The 19,137-nt window shown below is 44.7% G+C and overlaps 1 protein-coding gene across 1 annotated transcript in view; it reads right to left on the bottom strand.

Moving 5' to 3' along the window:
* Nucleotides 1-3,120: 3,120 nt before the first annotated feature.
* The window catches only part of LOC120435193 (NACHT, LRR and PYD domains-containing protein 12-like), a gene marked incomplete at its 5' end in the record, with an annotated part of 247,265 nt that continues 231,248 nt past the window's right edge, over nt 3,121-19,137 (bottom strand). The window contains 5 exons of the mRNA XM_039604263.1: nt 3,121-3,128; nt 3,325-3,823; nt 7,293-7,343; nt 7,461-7,619; nt 13,006-13,171. Coding sequence (XP_039460197.1) covers nt 3,121-3,128; nt 3,325-3,823; nt 7,293-7,343; nt 7,461-7,619; nt 13,006-13,171 — 883 coding nt within the window. The remainder of the gene's footprint in view (nt 3,129-3,324; nt 3,824-7,292; nt 7,344-7,460; nt 7,620-13,005; nt 13,172-19,137) is intronic.

The following is a 19,137-nucleotide window of genomic DNA, read 5'->3' as shown; positions in this document are numbered from 1 at the left end:
ACAGTTATACATTTAATAAATTACCAAATGAATCCACGATCGAACCTGTTCCGACAATTTGAGTTTGTATTCCCTCAGCTGCAGACTCGCTGCTGTTTAAATGTTTGAGAGGAAGATTAGATATAAAGCAAACATCAAACATAGACTCAGTCTGCGGTCACATTTGATATGAGGCCAGGACGGATAGTGGCTGTGTCCTGTTTTAAGATCATACATGTAAAATTGTTGTCTGACCTCCGTCGATCCAGCCGCTCAGAGTCCGTGGTTACCATGGTTACTGCATAAGCAGCTATAATGTAAACATTACGCAGCATGGGTGTTTATGTTTTTCATTGCAAAAGAACTGTCTGAATGGTTAACTGACGTTAACTTGGATAAATTATAGTTAAGGAGTATCACAGATAACGCCCATGTGAGCTGCTGAAATCAGTAGGCTATTACTGAAATACACGTGCTATATCATAAACTACGATATAAATAGGGAGGTCCTATTAACATGTTTAGTTTTAAAGGACACCTTCCTGCCTTTAGTCTCATTCATGAGCAGTATTAGTTTTCTTCTAACATCCAGAAGTCTGCACGATGTGTTTCATAGTTTGTAACAAACCTTTACAGTTAAACATAACATGACCGAAAAAGCAAAAAAAAAAAAAAAAAAAAAGAGAGAGAGAGATCACACAAATTATATGTTAAGCTCATTTATTTTTAGTTAAGTAAACTCTAAAAATTCTAACATAGCTGGTGCTTAGAATACAGTTGAATACCTATTAAAAACAGATGATATAATATTTCTGTCCAGGTTGCAGTCTTCATCTTGAACATGCTGTTGCAAACTCTGCTCCTCTCGGTGGAAATGCGCCTTCTCTTTCCTCTTTGTATAAAAACATTTTAAAAGTCAGTTTAATCTCAAAATTCACTGTTAAATCCGAAACACACCAGATAAAGAAAAGCGAATAGTTCAGTCTAACACATGTGCCAGTGAACCATTAAACGTCTTTAAAACTCTGCAGTTATGAAACATAACTTTAATTTGAGCCAAACCGATTTGCTCAGTTGTAAATAAAACAGCGAAGTAAACGTGACCCGACAGACAAAACCTGAGTGAATTAAGTCCAGCGTTTAACCACTGAGAGCTAAAACTCAGGTGAGGTTTCAAAGCTGTGTGCAGGTAATTGGACATCAGCTGCCGATAAAGTGGCTTCGCCTATAAAGTCCTCTGTAAGGAAACAAGCTCCAGCAGCTCTGCGCTCGGGAAAAATACTATATTTACTTATGTTGTGCAGAAAAATGCGCTGACATAGCGTTATATCGAGCACCGGCTGCCCAGTTAAACTGTGACTATCACCAGGTAACGTGGGCGTGTTTCTTGAATTAACAGCAGGTGTTAAACAGCTGACAGGTGAGGAGGACGCATGCAGGTAAACTGAGGGCCTGCTGAGCTGATCGCTGGTGTCCTGAGAAACACGTCAGCTCGTTCTTTATGTTACAGAAGCACAGAGACACAAGACCAGGCGGAAAGAGACGATCGTTCGGTGAAAATGCGAATCTGCGAATGCAACATGTGGAACACGGAGAGTGGAATATGTAAACAAACCGGTTGACGTAACCCCTCGGTGCACTCTGCATGCTGACTGTTAGCAGAGCTACTGAAATCTCTGAAAACATCTGGGCACTTTTGCAAACATGTTCTATGTTGATAACCTGACCAGACATGTGAAGATTACAGCGCGACATTCGCGGCTAAAACACTGTTAAAAGTGTAGTTGGTGACAGAAAAACGGGGTATTTTAAAACTACACCACCACCATTGCTGCCTGTGATTTGAAACGCATTCTGGGATACCTGGCTGCCTCAAGTCTACAGAAGCAATCGATTATCTAGGATCGACCTGTTTTGACTTACATTGCACGGCAACCAATCAAATGTTAGAGAAGCTGCATGGGCAGCGTTAACCCCGCCCCGTGAGTTTGATGGGTGAGTCTGACAGATAAAATTAATTCATGATGAGAGCCAGGCGCCAGGACTGCCAAAATGAAATAAATAAATATATCATGAAATAATTAATTAAATGTGTCAATAATTAATTAAAATGTGAAATACATAAATAATTAATTAAATGTGTCAATAATTAATTAATTAAATGTGTCAATAATTAATTAAAATATGAAATACATAAATAATTAATTAAATGTGTCAATAATTAATTAATTACATGTGTCATAACTATTTATTTAATTAATTAATTCCCATTTTAATTAATTATTGACACATTTAATTAATTATTTAATGGTGTATTTAAGTAATTCATTATGGCAGTCCTGGCGTTCCATAGCTATGCGCCCGTCTCAGTGTGAAGTGAGTCTGTCTGTACTAAATCTGGATTCATCGTCATCCCTCCAACAGCGACACAGCGATCCAGCTCACGACCTACTGAGCCTGCTAACAGTCGCAGGAGGGCCAATCTGAGCCCCAGTTATGGGGCTGATAACTGCTAATAACGCCCATTGATGGACTGATAAAATGATGATTAAAATTCAGGCTCCCTCCAAAATAAGAGCTTTTTTAAAAACTGAGACTGAGGTTTTATTTTGAAAGCCAGAGTTTGTTGAAGCTGTTTCCTGGAGCAGGACCCTGAACAATTAGAAAAAACAGATTTAAAAACACTTCATTAAACTGACGTCATGCAGTTCATCTTCTCACCAGCAGAGGGCCACAAATCACCATCAATGAAGAGTTCAAGGAGATGTTAGTGACGTCAGAGCTGTACGTATTGATCTGATCAATATGGAAGTTCATGTTTCTTTGATTGGATCAGTTTTTAAAAGCAGCTGTTATTATAGAACGACAGAAACATGAGAGATGCTGAATGTCTTTAATATTTGATACACTGAGTACTACTGGATGTCCACTTATTCAGCCATGATTGAAACATCCCATTAAGAAAGAGAAATCAAACATTTTGATTGATTTTAATGAGCTCAGACTTGTTGAACATGCAGAGGAGCTGGTTGTGAACTGAGCTTCAGAGAAACACAACATAGTGAGATTCACTGTGAAGCTTTGAGTTGAAAAAGACAGAAAAACAACATGTGGATCCTGGAATAATGGGAGCTTCCATCGTTAAAGTCCTGAAGAGGAAGAAGTTTACAAGGAATCATTTAGAAGAGTTTCAAACATCAACTGATTGAATCCATGAATCTGAAAACGTGTTTGTGAGTGAAAGAGACAGACATGTACAGACTGAACTATCTGTTAAACAGTCAGAGTGTTTCTCTAACAGGAGACACTCTTTACACTCCACTCAGCACAGGGACACTGAGGAACCAGGAGACCAGAACCTAAACCCAGGATAAAGAGTTTGAGTGAATGTGGTGTTGAAGGTGTGGAGGTGGATCAGAGTGTCAGAGGAGACTCTGTAGAAGGACAGAGTGCCAGCAGGACAGTCCACATACACTGCTGCTCTGTTAGAGACAGAGGAGGAGGAGGAGGAGGAGGAGATGGATGTTTTTATCTTATTATGCCAGACACGAACAGGACCATCATCAGAGCAGCTCAGACTCCAGGACTGATCATTCCATCCAAACCTACAGTCTTCACTGCCTCCTTTCCTTCTGATTCTTCTGTAACTCACTGATATAAAAACGTCTCCTCTCCACTCGACCTCCCAGTAACAGCGACCAGTCAGACCATTTCTACACAGCAGCTGAACCCAGTGATCAAATCTGTCTGGATGATCAGGATATGACTGAACCTCCTCCACATGTGTCACCTTCCTGTTGTTGTCAGACAGTTGGAGGTTTGTGTGTACTGTGTTTGTGTCGATTGTGAGTTGACAGGAATCTGATGGAGAGAACAAACACAATTCAGCTGCAGTTATTGATCCATCATCTGTTCATTGATTGACACTTTTATGATGACTCCTGACATCAGCGATGTGAATGAGTGATGTGACAGTTTGAAAATGGTTGAATGTGTGCTGCTTTGTTTTCATGAATCCCATTAAAAACACACTTACACTTCCTCAGACCTGGTCTCAACCATCGGACTCCAGCAGGCTCCACCCTGAAAGGAGGAGGGGGGTCAGACCAGCACAGTCAGCATGCACACATGGACATTACATGGCTCTCATACACATAGTGTTAGACACTGATAAAGGAACAGTCCAACATTTTCACAAATACACTTGAAGGAGTGGGAGTCATGTGAATATTGTCATCTGAATGGTTTGAATCCTCTAGTCAGTCACAGAAAGAAGGCCCCCCCACCCCCCACTGCTAGCTAACAGCAGTCTAATATCACTAAGCTAATTGTATTGCTGTGGATGATTAGCAGCAAAACATAGTTTGTCCAACAACAATCACTCTCAGTTTAACTATAGGCTTTATTTAAAGTGTTGTCAGGGCTACAGTTACTGTGGAACAGCTCTTAGGGCCGTTAACAGTGTTAACTGCTCTGATTAGCGCAGTTTGCGGCTAATACTAATTGGATGTGAATTTGCATTATATGCTAATGCTAACACTGTTTTCCCTTCCTTTTTAACTATCTGAATAGCTAACGCTTATACCCTTTTCCATTGCGTTATTACAATGTGAGGAGTTAATGCTAAGTAGGCTGCCATTAGCAGCTAATGCTAATTTAAGGTGACAGTTCATTAGCAGCTCATGCTAATACCGTTATCCCTAGCTTTAATACAATGTGAGCAGCTAATGCTAAGTAGGCTAACATTAGCAGCTAATGCTAATTTAAGGTGAAAATTCATTAGCAGCTCATGCTAATTCCATTATCCCTTGTTTTATAACAATATGAGCAGCTAATGCTAAGTAGGCTGCCATTAGTAGCTCTTGCTAATTTAAGGTAAAAAACCATTAGCAGCTAATGCTAATTCCATTGTCCCTTGCTTTATAACAATATGAGCAGCTAGTGCTAAGTAGGTCGCCATTAGCAGCAAATGCAAATATGATGTGAATTAGCATTATCCGCTAATGCTGACACTGTTTTCCTTTGATTTCAAAAAATGTGAGGAACTAATGGTAAGTAGAGCGACGTTATCAGCTAATGCTGATTTGATGTGAATAAACATTATCCGCTAATGCTGACAATGTTGTCCTTTGTTTTCAAACAATCTGAGCAACTAATGGCAGAGCTGGCCGAGTGAGATCCTGAGGGAGAACAAAGGACGCGACGCGAAGCGGCGGCCTCGAGGGAAACAAGCCGGCGTCAGGAACAGGCTGAGAGCTCGTGCACACCGCACACCTCTGCCTAGCATCTTGCTCACCAACGTCCAGTCACTGGAGAACAAGCTTGATGACCTTAGGGCCAGGATAAAGTTCCAGAGAGACATTCGGGACTGCAATCTCCTCTGTTTCACCGAGACAAGGCTGAACCCAGCGGTGCTGGACCATGGCATCCAGCCGGCCGAGTTCTTCTCGGTTCACCGCATGGACAGGACACGGGACTCGGGGAAGTCAAGGGGAGGCGGCGTGTGTTTAATGGTGAACAACAGTTGGTGCAACAGTGCGAGCATTGTTCCTCTCACACGCTAATGCACACCAAATCTGGAACTACTGTCCATCATGTGTCGTCATTTTTTTCTACCTTGGGAGTTTACATCGGTCATTATAAGTGCCGTTTATATTCCACCACAAGCGGACACGGTCACTGCCTTATGCGAGCTGCATGAGGCACTAACACAGCACCAGACACAACACCGGGATCCTGCGCTTATTGTGACAGGTGACTTTAATAGTGCCAACCTCAAACGCGCAGCGCCGAACTTTCATCAACATATCACCTGCCCCACCAGGGGTGAAAGGACACTGGACCACTGTTACACTACGGTCAAGGACGGCTACAAGGCACAATCTCGCCCTCCGTTTGGCAAATCCGATCACGCTGCCATCTTCCTCATGCGAAAATACAAACAATGGCTGAAATAGGAAGTTCCGGTTCAGAGGAAGGTCGCGCCCTGGACGGACCAATCGGGGGCCGCGTTACAGGACGCACTCGATGATGCAGACTGGGACATGTTCAGAAACAGCTCCGATGATGACGTTAACGTGTTTACGGAAGGGGTTGTGGGATTCATCGGGAAACTAGTGGATGATACCGTGGAGAAAAAGACTATCAGAATGTTTCCCAACCAGAAGCCGTGGGTGGATAAAACCATCTGCAACGCTCTGAGATCCCGCACCGCTGCCTACAATACGGGACTCACGACGGGGGACATGGACCCGTACAAAGCCGCGTCATATAACGTGCGGAAGGCGGTGAAAGAGGCGACGCAGCGCTACTGGAGGAAACTAGAGTCATAACTCCAACAGAGTGACTCTAGGAGCCTGTGGCGCGGACTAAAGACAATAACGGATTATAAAGCATCAATAACCGATATGACGAACGAGGATGTGACTCTGGCAGACGAGCTGAACACTTTCTATGCTCGCTTCGAGACTGCAGCTAAAGACGCTAGCGATGCTAATGCTAGCAGTGCTAATGGCTGCAGACAGGAAGATACTGCCAATACCGGAAACGCGCTTATCATCTCCGAGCATGATGTGAGGAGAGCCTTCAAGACAGTGAACACCAGGAAAGCAGCAGGACCAGACGGCATCTCAGGTCATATCCTCAGAGTCTGCACATACCAGCTAGCACCTGTGTTCACTGAGATATTCAACATCTCTTTATCTCAGTCGGTGATCCCCACATGCTTCAAGGAGTCCATCATTGTTCCTGTCCCGAAGAAACCCCACCCTGCTTCTCTCAATGACAATCGCCCTGTAGCCCTCACCTCATTAGTGATGAAGTGCTTTGAACGCCTGGTCAGAGCCTTCATCATTTCTTCACTACCAGACACACTGGACCCACTACAGTTCGCTTACCGTCCAAATCGTTCCACAGACGATGCCATCTCTCATCTCCTCCACACATCACTTACTCACTTGGACACTAGAAGGGGGAATTATGTTAAAATGCTCTTCATCGACTACAGCTCTGCATTTAATACCATAATTCCCTCCACACTCACCACCAAGCTGGAGCACCTGGGACTCAGCTCATCTATGTGTCAGTGGATCAACTTCCTAACTGGCAGACCACAGGCAGTAAGGATGGGCGGACATGTCTCAGCCTCCATCACTCTCAGCACTGGAGCCCCCCAGGGGTGTGTTCTGAGCCCCCTGCTATACTCTTTGTACACATATGACTGTGTGGCCACTACCAGCTCCACCACCATCATTAAGTTTGCTGACGACACCGTCGTGGTGGGCCTGATCTCTGATAACAACAAGACGGCCTACCTGAAGGAGATTAGGAATCTGGAGAACTGGTGCCAGAGGAACAACCTCCTTCTAAACGCCAGTAAGACAAAGGAGTTGATAGTGGACTTCAGCACTAAGCAGGAGAGGAACTACCAGACCCCTGTCATCAACGAGTGCCCAGTGGAGAGAGTGGACAGCTTCAAATACCTCGGGGTTCACATCACACAGGACCTGTGATGGTCTTGTCACATCAACACCGTGGTGAAAAAGGCCCGACAGCGTCTCTACCACCTTAGACGCTTGAGAGACTTCCGACTGCCCTCCAAGGTGCTCGGGAACTTTTACTCCTGCACGATAGAGAGCATCCTGAAAGAAAACATCTCAACCTGGTTCGGGAAAAGCACCATGCAGGACAGACGAGCTCTACAGAGCGTTGTGCGATCAGCTGAGCGCACCATCCGCTCCGAGCTCCCTGACCTGCACTCAATCTACAGCAGGCGGTGCTGGACCAAGGCCAGGAAGATCGTGAAGGACCTCAGCCATCGCAACAATGGACTGTTCTCTCTGTTGAGGCCAGGAAAGCGATTCCGCTCCCTGAAGACCAACACAGAGAGACTGAGGAGGAGCTTCTTTCCGCAGGCGATATGGTCTCTCAATCACACCACCACATAGTACTGACCCACACATATGGTTTTTACACACACATTGGACATTCTGGGGGGATTCTTCCTTGGGGGGCTCAACCCAGGGTAGCGGTCATGGCCAATTAGGGGCTCTGTTGGCTCTTAGGTGACGGTTTCCTCGTGGCTGCATGCAGCAGGGCTAGGGGAGGGTCTGTGCTGACGGACGTGGGTTACTGACCTGGTAGCCTGCCTGGCTGCCCCTGGGTGGGTCCGGGACGGGCGTGAGGTTCTGGGGGCGCTCCGTCTCTGGGCTGGGGCCCTGACCGGGCCTCAGGGGCTTGGGTCCTGGTTGGTGTGTTGCCGGGGTTGTGGGCGGGTGTGTGTATGGGGCCCCAGTCCTGGCGCAGGGTGCCGCCGGTGCATCAAGCCACCTGGGGGGCTCTTCAACTGGTGGGGGAGGTTGTCACATCTTGCAGGAGCTTTCCTCTCTTCAGGAACTCTCTCTGCAGGAGGGGAGATACAGGAGAGGTGGAGGAAGAGCTCAGCCTGGGCGTCTATTGTCTTGTGTAGTCTGGAAGATGAGTGGATGATGGGGTGGGTGCAGTTTTCTCTGTGGTGGGGTCAGGTGGACTGTCCCAGGCTCTGTGGGGCCGGGCGGCGCTGCTGCACTGGTCCCCGGTCCGGATGGGCCTGGGCCCCCTTTCCCTGGCGGGTTGCAGAGTATGGGGATGCCTACTGGGGTCAGCAAGGGAGCTGGCCCCAGGGAGGGGTCACTTGACCCTCCCTTCCTTCCCTCCCCATCTCCAGCTGCCTCCCTCTTCCCACTCCACCACAATCACCCACACATGTAGGGCCTTGGGGTAGGGGTGTGTCACCAGAGTGCAGAGGAGGCCCCCCCCCGTCCCCTTCTGGCTGCCTCTGCCTCAATTTTATCCCACAACTTAGACATTCACATTACTACCACTCTCATTACACATACATATAGGATCTTGGGGGTGGGCACGCCACACAGAATCCAAATTACCATCAGGGTGTACACCTCACCCCTGGCGTCATTGCCCACCTCTCAATTTTAAATACACGTAGACATTGAGGGCTAGCAGGAGGGGCTATGCGCTTACCTGCTGCTCTGGCAGGTAGCTCCATGCCCTCCTGGGTTTTAAATGCACCTTAGAACACACATACATCAACACTACATATGAGCGGGTGGAGGGAGGTTTGGAGTCTTCACACACCCCCGTTCTCTGCGTCCTGCTGGAGCGGGGGGGCTAGGAGGAGGAGTTGGCCGTCCAACTGGGGTCTGGAATGTGGAGCCTCCCTGCTGCTGCGGAGTCGGGGCAGTCTGCTTCTCCCCACCGCAGGGAAAAGGGTAACACCACCTGGGTCTGGGTGCAGTTTCCCCCTCCAGGGGCAAGGGTACCTAGACCCGGTTCTTAGAGTACGCTTGGGGAGTGTGATTGTGTGTACAGCGTCTCTTTATGTCTGTCTCCACGTTGGTTGAGTGTGGAATAATTGCTTATGAGAGCATGAGGGTGGGAATGGATGTTTGTATCTGTGTGTGCCTGTATGTCTGTATCTATATGTCAGGTTGGGTTAGACGCCACCTCTCTGGGGACATCTCAGGCCCTCCAAGGTTTGGAGGCCTATCTCCCCCCACCACTTCCCCTGCCGGTGGCGGACGCCCTCAGACATCGGTGCGTTGGTGGTTCTTTGTGTCCAGGGATGGGCGCCCAGGTACCCACCGGCTCACTCCTTGGTGGCTGCTTATCGGGGCCTGGAGCCTGGGGCTCGCTTGGGCCACTTCGGAGGTGGGGTGCCCTCGGCCTCTCGGCCCGGGGCTCAGTCACTCAGGCACAGCTGGCTGCCGGCGGAGCTCACGGGCACATCACTGCAACCCCCCCTGGCTTCTGCTCCACAGCTGCTGAGTGACCCCTCATCTGGGACTCTCCTCAGCTCTTTCTGGGATAGTGGCGCGGCTGCCCCTCTGTTGGTCTTCCTTGGTCTCTTGTGTTCTGGGGGCCTCTGGATGTCTGGAGTTTTGATCTCCTCCATACCTGCGTCATGCCCTGGAGGACGGGGCAGTGGCCCCCCACACCCTCTAGCAGATCATTACAGATCAAGGAACCTTTTAAAAAAAAACAAGCGCGTCCATGCTCACAGGTGTACACACAGGTGATCACACACACAAACTACACCCTTTTTGGCTCTTATGTCAAAGCAAACTGTGCGCTGTCGATCTTACGTGCTGCACAATAATGTTTAACATTTAGTATTTACTGTCATATTTATTACTCTCGTTTTCTTCTGCTTGCTTTCTTTTTTCTTTCTCAACAGGTGATCCAGGTGATCGATATATGTATTTTTTGTCTGCTTATTCTGTTGGTTTTTGTTTTTTGCCCTTTTTCCCCGTCCCTCTTCTCAGCTGTTTTTCTTTCCCTCTTTCTTTCTCCGCTTTCTTTCCCCCAGTCAAGTCTGTCCCGTATTCAGCAAGTGAAAATAAAATAAACAATACAAGGTGAATCAAATGGACCATTACGGCAAGGCTGGGATGGTCCATTTGGTAAAGTAAATCCGTTGGGCATCTTTCTTCGCCTTTAGACAATAATTCTGATGGCAAAGGAACCAAACGGGACAGGCATAAAAAAAATCAACAAAAAAAAATCACACCACCACATACAGGGAGTGCAGAATTATTAGGCAAGTTGTATTTTTGAGGAATAATTTTGTTATTGAACAACAACCATGTTCTCAATGAACCCAAAAAACTCATTAATATCAAAGCTGAATGTTTTTGGAAGTAGTTTTTAGTTTGTTTTTAGTTTTAGCTATTTTAGGGGATATCTGTGTGTGCAGGTGACTATTACTGTGCATAATTATTAGGCAACTTAACAAAAACAAATATATACCCATTTCAATTATTTATTTTACCAGTGAAACCAATATAACATCTCCACATTCACAAATATACATTTCTGACATTCAAAACAAAACAAAAACAAATCAGCGACCAATATAGCCACCTTTCTTTGCAAGGACACTCAAAAGCCTGCCATCCATGGATTCTGTCAGTGTTTTGATCTGTTCACCATCAACATTGCGTGCAGCAGTAACCACAGCCTCCCAGACACTGTTCAGAGAGGTGTACTGTTTTCCCTCCTTGTAAATCTCACATTTGATGATGGACCACAGGTTCTCAATGGGGTTCAGATCAGGTGAACAAGGAGGCCATGTCATTAGTTTTTCTTCTTTTATACCCTTTGTTACCAGCCACGCTGTGGAGTACTTGGACGCTGTGATGGAGCATTGTCCTGCATGAAAATCATGTTTTTCTTGAAGGATGCAGACTTCTTCCTGTACCACTGCTTGAAGAAGGTGTCTTCCAGAAACTGGCAGTAGGACTGGGAGTTGAGCTTGACTCCATCCTCAACCTGAAAAGGCCCCACAAGCTCATCTTTGATGATACCAGCCCAAACCAGTACTCCACCTCCACCTTGCTGGCGTCTGAGTCGGACTGGAGCTCTCTGCCCTTTACCAATCCAGCCACGGGCCCATCCATCTGGCCCATCAAGACTCACTCTCATTTCATCAGTCCATAAAACCTTAGAAAAATCAGTCTTGAGATATTTCTTGGCCCAGTCTTGACGTTTCAGCTTGTGTGTCTTGTTCAGTGGTGGTCGTCTTTCAGCCTTTCTTACCTTGGCCATGTCTCTGAGTATTGCACACCTTGTGCTTTTGGGCACTCCAGTGATGTTGCAGCTCTGAAATATGGCCAAACTTGTGGCAAGTGGCATCTTGGCAGCTGCACACTTGACTTTTCTCAGTTCATGGGCAGTTATTTTGCGCCTTGGTTTTCCACACGCTTCTTGCGACCCTGTTGACTATTTTGAATGAAACGCTTGATTGTTCGATGATCACGCTTCAGAAGCTTTGCAATTTTAAGACTGCTGCATCCCTCTGCAAGATATCTCACTATTTTTGACTTTTCTGAGCCTGTCAAGTCCTTCTTTTGACCCATTTTGCCAAAGGAAAGGAAGTTGCCTAATAATTATGCACACCTGATATAGGGTGTTGATGTCATTAGACCACACCCCTTCTCATTACAGAGATGCACATCACCTAATATGCTTAATTGGTAGTAGGCTTTCGAGCCTATACAGCTTGGAGTAAGACAACATGCATGAAGAGGATGATGTGGACAAAATACTCATTTGCCTAATAATTCTGCACTCCCTGTATGTGGATTGCACAACCCTAGAAATTACATTTCTTTCATTACCATTTATTACTCGTACAGCTGCTCTTATTGTTCTATATTTCCTCATATATTCTTATATATTGTCTATATTGTGTATTTTGTTGTACAGTTATTTTATTTTTAACTTAAATTTTTATATTCTATTTTATTCTTTCCTTGTTAAAATTACCCTTTATTTTAATTTTCATATTTATTTCCTATCCTATTTGTAGTCTTTTATTTTAGGTCACGAGCAGTTGTCTAAGCATTTCACTCCATATCGTACTGTGTATGACTGTGTATGTGAATGAATTATTGATTTTAACACAGCCCATTAGCAGCATTAGCTTATCAGAGTTTACAGTATTTACGCTTCCATTTCCAAATGTTAGCTGCTCCTGTCTGCCTCTTTGTCACACACACAGACTGAAATGATTCACAGCCTTGTTTCATCCTTCTGTCAGTGTCACTGACTGTCACTGTGACTGTGGACATACAGCATGGGAAACATACACATGGCTGACACTTTATTAGGTACACAGTGGCCACTATCTCACGTACAGTACACCTGTGACCTAATAAAGTGTATCTAAAGTTACAAAATTTGTCTCTGTCCAAATATTTATGGACCTAACTGTAGGTCTACTTTTAATGAAACTTTCAACATGATTTATCAGTTATCATTAATGTTCCTGCAAACAGACTCCTTGGAGACCACCTACATAAATATCCATGTACTATCCAGCTAGACTAGTGTGTCTGTCCCTGAAAATATTCCTGCATGTGTGATTGTTCATGTCTCATCTGCAGGAAACAAACAGGAAGTGAGTGAAGGACACAGGAAATGTTTCCAGCTCTTCCTCCTCTATCAGACATTCTCTCCATACCTGAGAGTGTCCAGCCTCCAGCCTGGATCCTTCAGTCCAGCCGACAGCAGCTTCATTCCTGAGTCATCTGGATGATTGTAGCTCAGGTCCAGCTCTCTCAGATGGGAGGGGTTGGAGCTCAGAGCTGAGGCCAGAGAAGTACAGCCTTCCTCTGTGATCAGACAGCCTGACAGACTGCAGACACACAAAACAACAATCCATCTGTCAACAATCATTTTCTCTTTATCACAATAACATCTATCCATTAACATCCATTCAATGTAACTTTATTTATAAGTGACAATTCCCAACAGACACCAACACTCATCTCAAGCTGTTTAACAGTGTAAGGTAACAGCCTCCAATATTAGAGAGAAAGCCCCAACCATCAGACAATCGACTGTGAGCAGCACTTGGTGATGGTGGGAAGGACACAAAGATCCTCCCAGTGAAAACAGGCTCCAGGAGGAGCATCTACCATGACTGGTTGCAGGGTGAGGGGAAAGAGAAGAGATGAGCTCAGAGAGACAAGAACAAAACACAAACTAAGGAGAGAGAAGACAAAAGTTAAGGACATGCAGTAGTGACATATAAAAGCATCAGGAGTGAAAAGAGGGGAGTGGAGAAGAAAGCAGAGCATCATGGGAAGTCCACCAACAGCCTGAGCCTATAGCAGCATAACTAAGGGATGGTTCAGGGTCGAATGATCCAGCTCTAACCATAAGCTTTATCAAAAAGGAAAGTTTGAATCTGATCTTCAAAGTAGAGAGGGTGTCTGTCTCCTGAACTCAAACTGCGAGCTGCTTCCACACCAAGTCCAACATGGCCAGGCTGAGTCGTTAGATTAGTCCAAAGTAAAGTCAGAAAGTCACTATTTGTGTCACATTTTAGTGGAAATATAGAAAAACTATCCAAAAGTTATTTCTCAATCTGATATTAAACAGTTCAAATGGTGAAAAAAGCTGCAAAGAAAACAAAGAGTCAATAAAAGCCTCTTTAGAGGTTCACCAGTTTAAAACTCAGACATTTCAACTGCTGATTCTCCTTCTCTGCTCCATTTCCTCTCTAGACTTCCTGTTCCTAGGAGGGATTTGATGGGCTGAACGTCCTTTTAGCCTTTCTTTAGTTCTTTGGTGCTAATCTCTGTCAGTGTTTCACAGAATATCTTCAAAGAGTCATGATAGTGACCATTAGTGTCACTGTGGAGATGCTTATTTCAGCATCACTGACTTCATGGTTCCAGTTTATAATCACTAAGGGCTACATGCAGTGATGCTGCTGTTAGCCATGTTAGCATGTTAGCTCCAACAGGTGGACAGTGTGAGAGCAGAAGATGATATCAGTGAAGGAAGAGACTGTTGAAGGCAGCGAGCTGTGACTGCTGTGAACAGTGTTCTCACACTATTTTCTCCCTGTGTCAACATACATGAGGCTGTTTCAGCTGCTTAGTTATTCAGTGCAACACACCACAAACACCTTTATACAACTAAATATACTGAGAGCACACTGCTGTGGTTGCTGTGGTAACCATCCATATATTCAGCTGTTTGTGGTCGAGTCTGCTTCCTCATCCTTGGGGAAAAACCCTCAAAGTTTGATGTATTTTTGACTTGAAGCTTTTTGGGATTTGGTTTTATTTGTTGTTCTACACACTGTGAAACAAAGCTAGAAGCCACTGTGGTACAGTGGGGGACTCAAACCCAGGGCCCAACCTGCTCCAACAATGGCCACAGTCAGAGGGATTGTATTAAGTCTCATTTTCTCTTCATTAGGAAAAAAATAATATTGAAGAGCACATGTTTATAGAGGCACATTCAGACCAATGACAACAGTCCATTCACACTGACCTCCACCTTTTTAAATTAAATGATTCCATAATTCCTCTTCTACTCCACTGCAATCGGGAAATATAAAATATTTAGGTATTAATGTTTCTCCCAAGCTTGCAGATCTAACTAAATTAAACCATATCCCACTTTTAAAGAAAGTAGAAGGTGATCTGGCCAGGTGGAAATGTCTACCCATATCACTCATGGGAAGGGTTGCCGCTATAAAAATGATGGTATTACCAAAAATAAATTATTTATTCTCAATGATCCCAACTAAACCGCCGCAAGATTGGTTCAGATCTCTAGATTCATATATGTCCAAATTCCTTTGGAAAAATAAGCCCCCACGTATAAGCTTAAAAACACTACAAAAGACCAAGGATAAAGGAGGATTAGAATTACCTAACTTTCAGCACTACTTCTTAGCCAACAGGCTTCAGTTTATCTCAGGATGGCAAAAACATACCCTCTTAGATGAACCTTGGCTAGATGTAGAACAAGCACTTTGCAGTAATCTAGAGATTTCAAATCTACCATTTATCAGCTCAAACATCCAACGACATGAATGCTTCAAAAGCATCAACATCAGCTCTTCTCTGACAGCATGGTGGGAGTTTCTGAAGTTGACAGAGTCTTCATTAATCCCATGCAAACGCACACCTATCTGGAACAACCCTGACATATTACAAAACAATAATATGATAAACTTTTCAGATTGGAGTGGTAAAGGAATCAAATATTTAGAACATATACTAGAAGGAACAGAATTTATTTCATTTGACAGACTAGTTACACAATATGGGATCAGCAAGAAAAGATTTTAGAATATCAACAAATTAAATCCATAGTAAAAAGAGAGATTTAAACCAGGTCAAGAGGAACTACAAACACCACCAAGTGTGGTTCAATTTCTGACTCTTAAAACCCCAAATTACTGTCCAAAATATACAGAATGCTTTCTAAAACAGATGAATCAATATCACTTCCTATTGCAAAATGGGAAGCGGATTTATCAGTTAACTTTGACCAAAACTTCTGGTCTCAGATTTGCTCAAAAACCTTTCATCTAATTAGAAATCCCAGTCTTCAATTAATTCAATACAAAATACTACATAGAGTGCACTATACAGGTCATCGGATGTTCAAGATGGGCTTTACGTCTACCAACAACTGCTCACACTGCCAAACCAATTCACCGGACAATTATATCCATGCTCTTTGGTTCTGTCCACCAGTTCAGAAGTTTTGGCGCGAGATATGTGAAGACTTATCAAAGTGTCTGAAATGTAACATTCCAACTTCGCCTTTAGTATGTTTGTTGGGCAGCTTAGATAATGTCACTACGGAAAAGAATATAGCCCATATGGTTTTCACTGCCCTATGCATAGCCAAGAAAACAGTCCTCATGAACTGGAAAAATAAAAATAATCTTAATTCTAACCAATATAGAAATTATCTATTAGATTACATTAGTCTTGATACAGCCTCTGCCACCACATCAGATCAATTTCTCTGGGCTCCTTTGATCAGCTCCATCACCTAGTGGGGTGGGGGTCATAGTTTGGTCCCACCTTCACTGTTGTGATAGGTGTGGGGTAGGGACAGGCTTAGGGCATCGGGGGTTCCCCAGGAGCATCTTCCTTGGGGGCTCAACCCGGGTAGCGGTCATGGCCAATTAGGGGCTCTGTTGGCTCTTGGGTGACGGTTTCCTCGTGGCTGCGTGCAGCAGGGCTAGGGAGGGTCTGTGCTGACGGACGTGGGTTACTGACCTGGTAGCCTGGCTGCCCCTGGGTGGGTCCGGGATGGGCGTGAGGTTCTGGGGCGTTCTGTCTCTGGGCTGGGGCCCTGGCCGAGCCTCAGGGGCCTGGGTCCTGGTTGGTGTGTTGCCGGGGTTGTGGGCGGGTGGGTGTATGGGGCCCGGTCCTGGCGCAGGGTGCCGCTGTGCATCGAGCCACCTGGGGGCTCTTCAACTGGTGGGGAGGTTGTCACATCTTGCAGGAGCTTTCCTCTCTTCGGGAACTCTCTCTGCTGGAGGGGAGATACAGGAGAGGTGGAGGAAGATCTCAGCCTGGGCGCCTATTGTCCTGTGTAGTCTGGAAGATGAGTGGATGATGGGGTGGGTGTAGTTTTCTCTGTGGTGGGGTCAGGTGGACTGTCCCGGGCTCTGTGGGGCAGGCGGCGCTGCTGCACTGGGCCCCGGTCCGGATGGGCCTGGGCCCCCTTTTCCTGGCGGGTTGCAGAGTATGGGGTGCCTACTGGGGTCAGCGGGGGGAGCTGGCCCCAGGAGGGGTCACTTGACCCTCCTTCCTTCCCTCCCCATCTCCAGCTGCCTCCCTCTTCTCGCTCCACCACAGTCACCCACACATGCAGGGCCTTGGGGTAGGGGTGTGTCACCAGGGTGCAGGGGAGGCACTCCCCCCTCTGTCCCCTTCTGGCTGCCTCTGCCTCAATTTTATCCCACAACTTAGACATTCACATTACTCACACTCTCATTACACATACATATAGGATCTTGGGGGTGGGCACGCCACACAGAATCCAAATTACCATCAGGGTGTACACCTCACCCCTGGCGTCGTTGCCCACAGTAGTAATAAGATGGCAGCAATCCAAAATGGCGGCCAACCAAACCGGTTTGAGAACCGGTTTGACCGGTTTCGTGCGTGTGCGCATGCGCGTTCAGGTCCTGGGGTTATGTGAGTTCATGTGTGGAAACACACAGGGCGTCAGAGAGGTTATATGAGTTCATGTGTTTTTAACTTAATTTAATCAAACCATAGGGTTTTTAATTAAACTATTTTTTGTCACTTTGGCGTGTCTCAACATTCATTTATGCAGACATATGTGTCCTTAAGAGCAATTCTTTGTTTTTGCGTGTAGGGGTGGAAGCGTTTTTGTTCACAGTGCGCATTAACAAATGCTTTTTATTTACATCTAGTCAAAAGTGTTGGTAATAGTGTTTTAATCACACTAATTTTGTGATTCTGACAATATCTCAGCTCGCAGCGATGCAACCATTTTATTTTAAAAAACGGCACAAATGGGAATTTCTTCTGTACAGGTAAATTCAGCCTGTTCACAAGCGTTTCATTTAATAAAACCACTAGTTTTAATTTAACTAGTTTTTACGCATCTACTGGGGCTTCTTTCACGAAATGATGCGATCATTTTATTTAAAAATCGGGATTTCAGAATGTTGATCCAAGAGGGAGATGGAGCCAGCTAGTTTTTTCAACACCGTAAATGGTCACAAATAACATACAGCCCTTTTAGAAAATAAATGCTATAAGTAGGCAGTATCACTCTTTCAAACTAATTGTGTTTTAATCACACTCATTTTGTGATTCTGACAATGTCTCCTCATGCAGTGATGCATGCCTTTTATTTTAAAAACGGCACAAATGGGAATTTCTTCTGTACAGGTAAATTCAGAGTTGGATGTCAAACATATGATAGACTCTTGAGCATATTTATATAGCAAAATTCACAGTGGTATAACCATAAACGATACCCAAATGTGCACCAATGCACTCTAATGCACGCCTTTAAACTGTATGTTGATAAGTGCATGAAGTATACCTTTACCTCTATAGCTGAAAAGAGTCTGTGTCCATAATTTGTGGATCTATTGATCTGTTTTTAATGTGGCCCTTTTTTTCACGAACTGCAGATGATGAAATCCTCTTTATTTGAGAAAGTGTCCCTAAGCTATTGTTGTTCATACTTACTGAGCGCCCTAGCTACTTCTTTACTATGTCGGTAAACTTTTTGAACAAGAAAGGTGTTGTAGATTTAAAGACACATCTTAATTGAAGCAAAGGCAAAACATCTGAATGAATTTTATGTGGCTGTTCATATTAAAGCCATCAAAGAGTGAAAATCCAAAAGCTGCTGCAATCCTTTGTATTAATGATCTCTCTCTCTCTCTCTGTGTGTGCGTGTGTGTGTGCGTGTGTGTGTGTGTGTGTGTGTTCGCAGAAGGAAGGTCAAGGCAGGGCAAGAGCTTTTTTTTTTTTTTTTTGCAAGAAGTGTAGCTCATACATTGCAATAAATGTATTCTGCTACATCTGCTAATGAGAGAACATGTTTTTCATCATAAAGACTGTGAAAATAAGCATTGTTAAAGTGTCACTTCAGTAATGCTGCTGGGAGAAACAAGTGTTGACTCATTTTTTAATTTTTTTTTTTAAATACATGACTTAAACACTAAACTCTAATTTCAAAGGTTTATTTTAAGTTTAAAGAATATAAGAGCTGGTAAGACGATGAGTTTTACTTCTCACTGTCCCTGTTATGTTGTAGTATCCATTATCATGTATGCTACTTTGCTCT

This window comes from Oreochromis aureus, linkage group 3, assembly GCF_013358895.1.
Source record: "Oreochromis aureus strain Israel breed Guangdong linkage group 3, ZZ_aureus, whole genome shotgun sequence".
Taxonomy (NCBI): Eukaryota; Metazoa; Chordata; class Actinopteri; order Cichliformes; family Cichlidae; genus Oreochromis; species Oreochromis aureus.
This window is presented reverse-complemented; position numbering and strand designations above follow the sequence as displayed.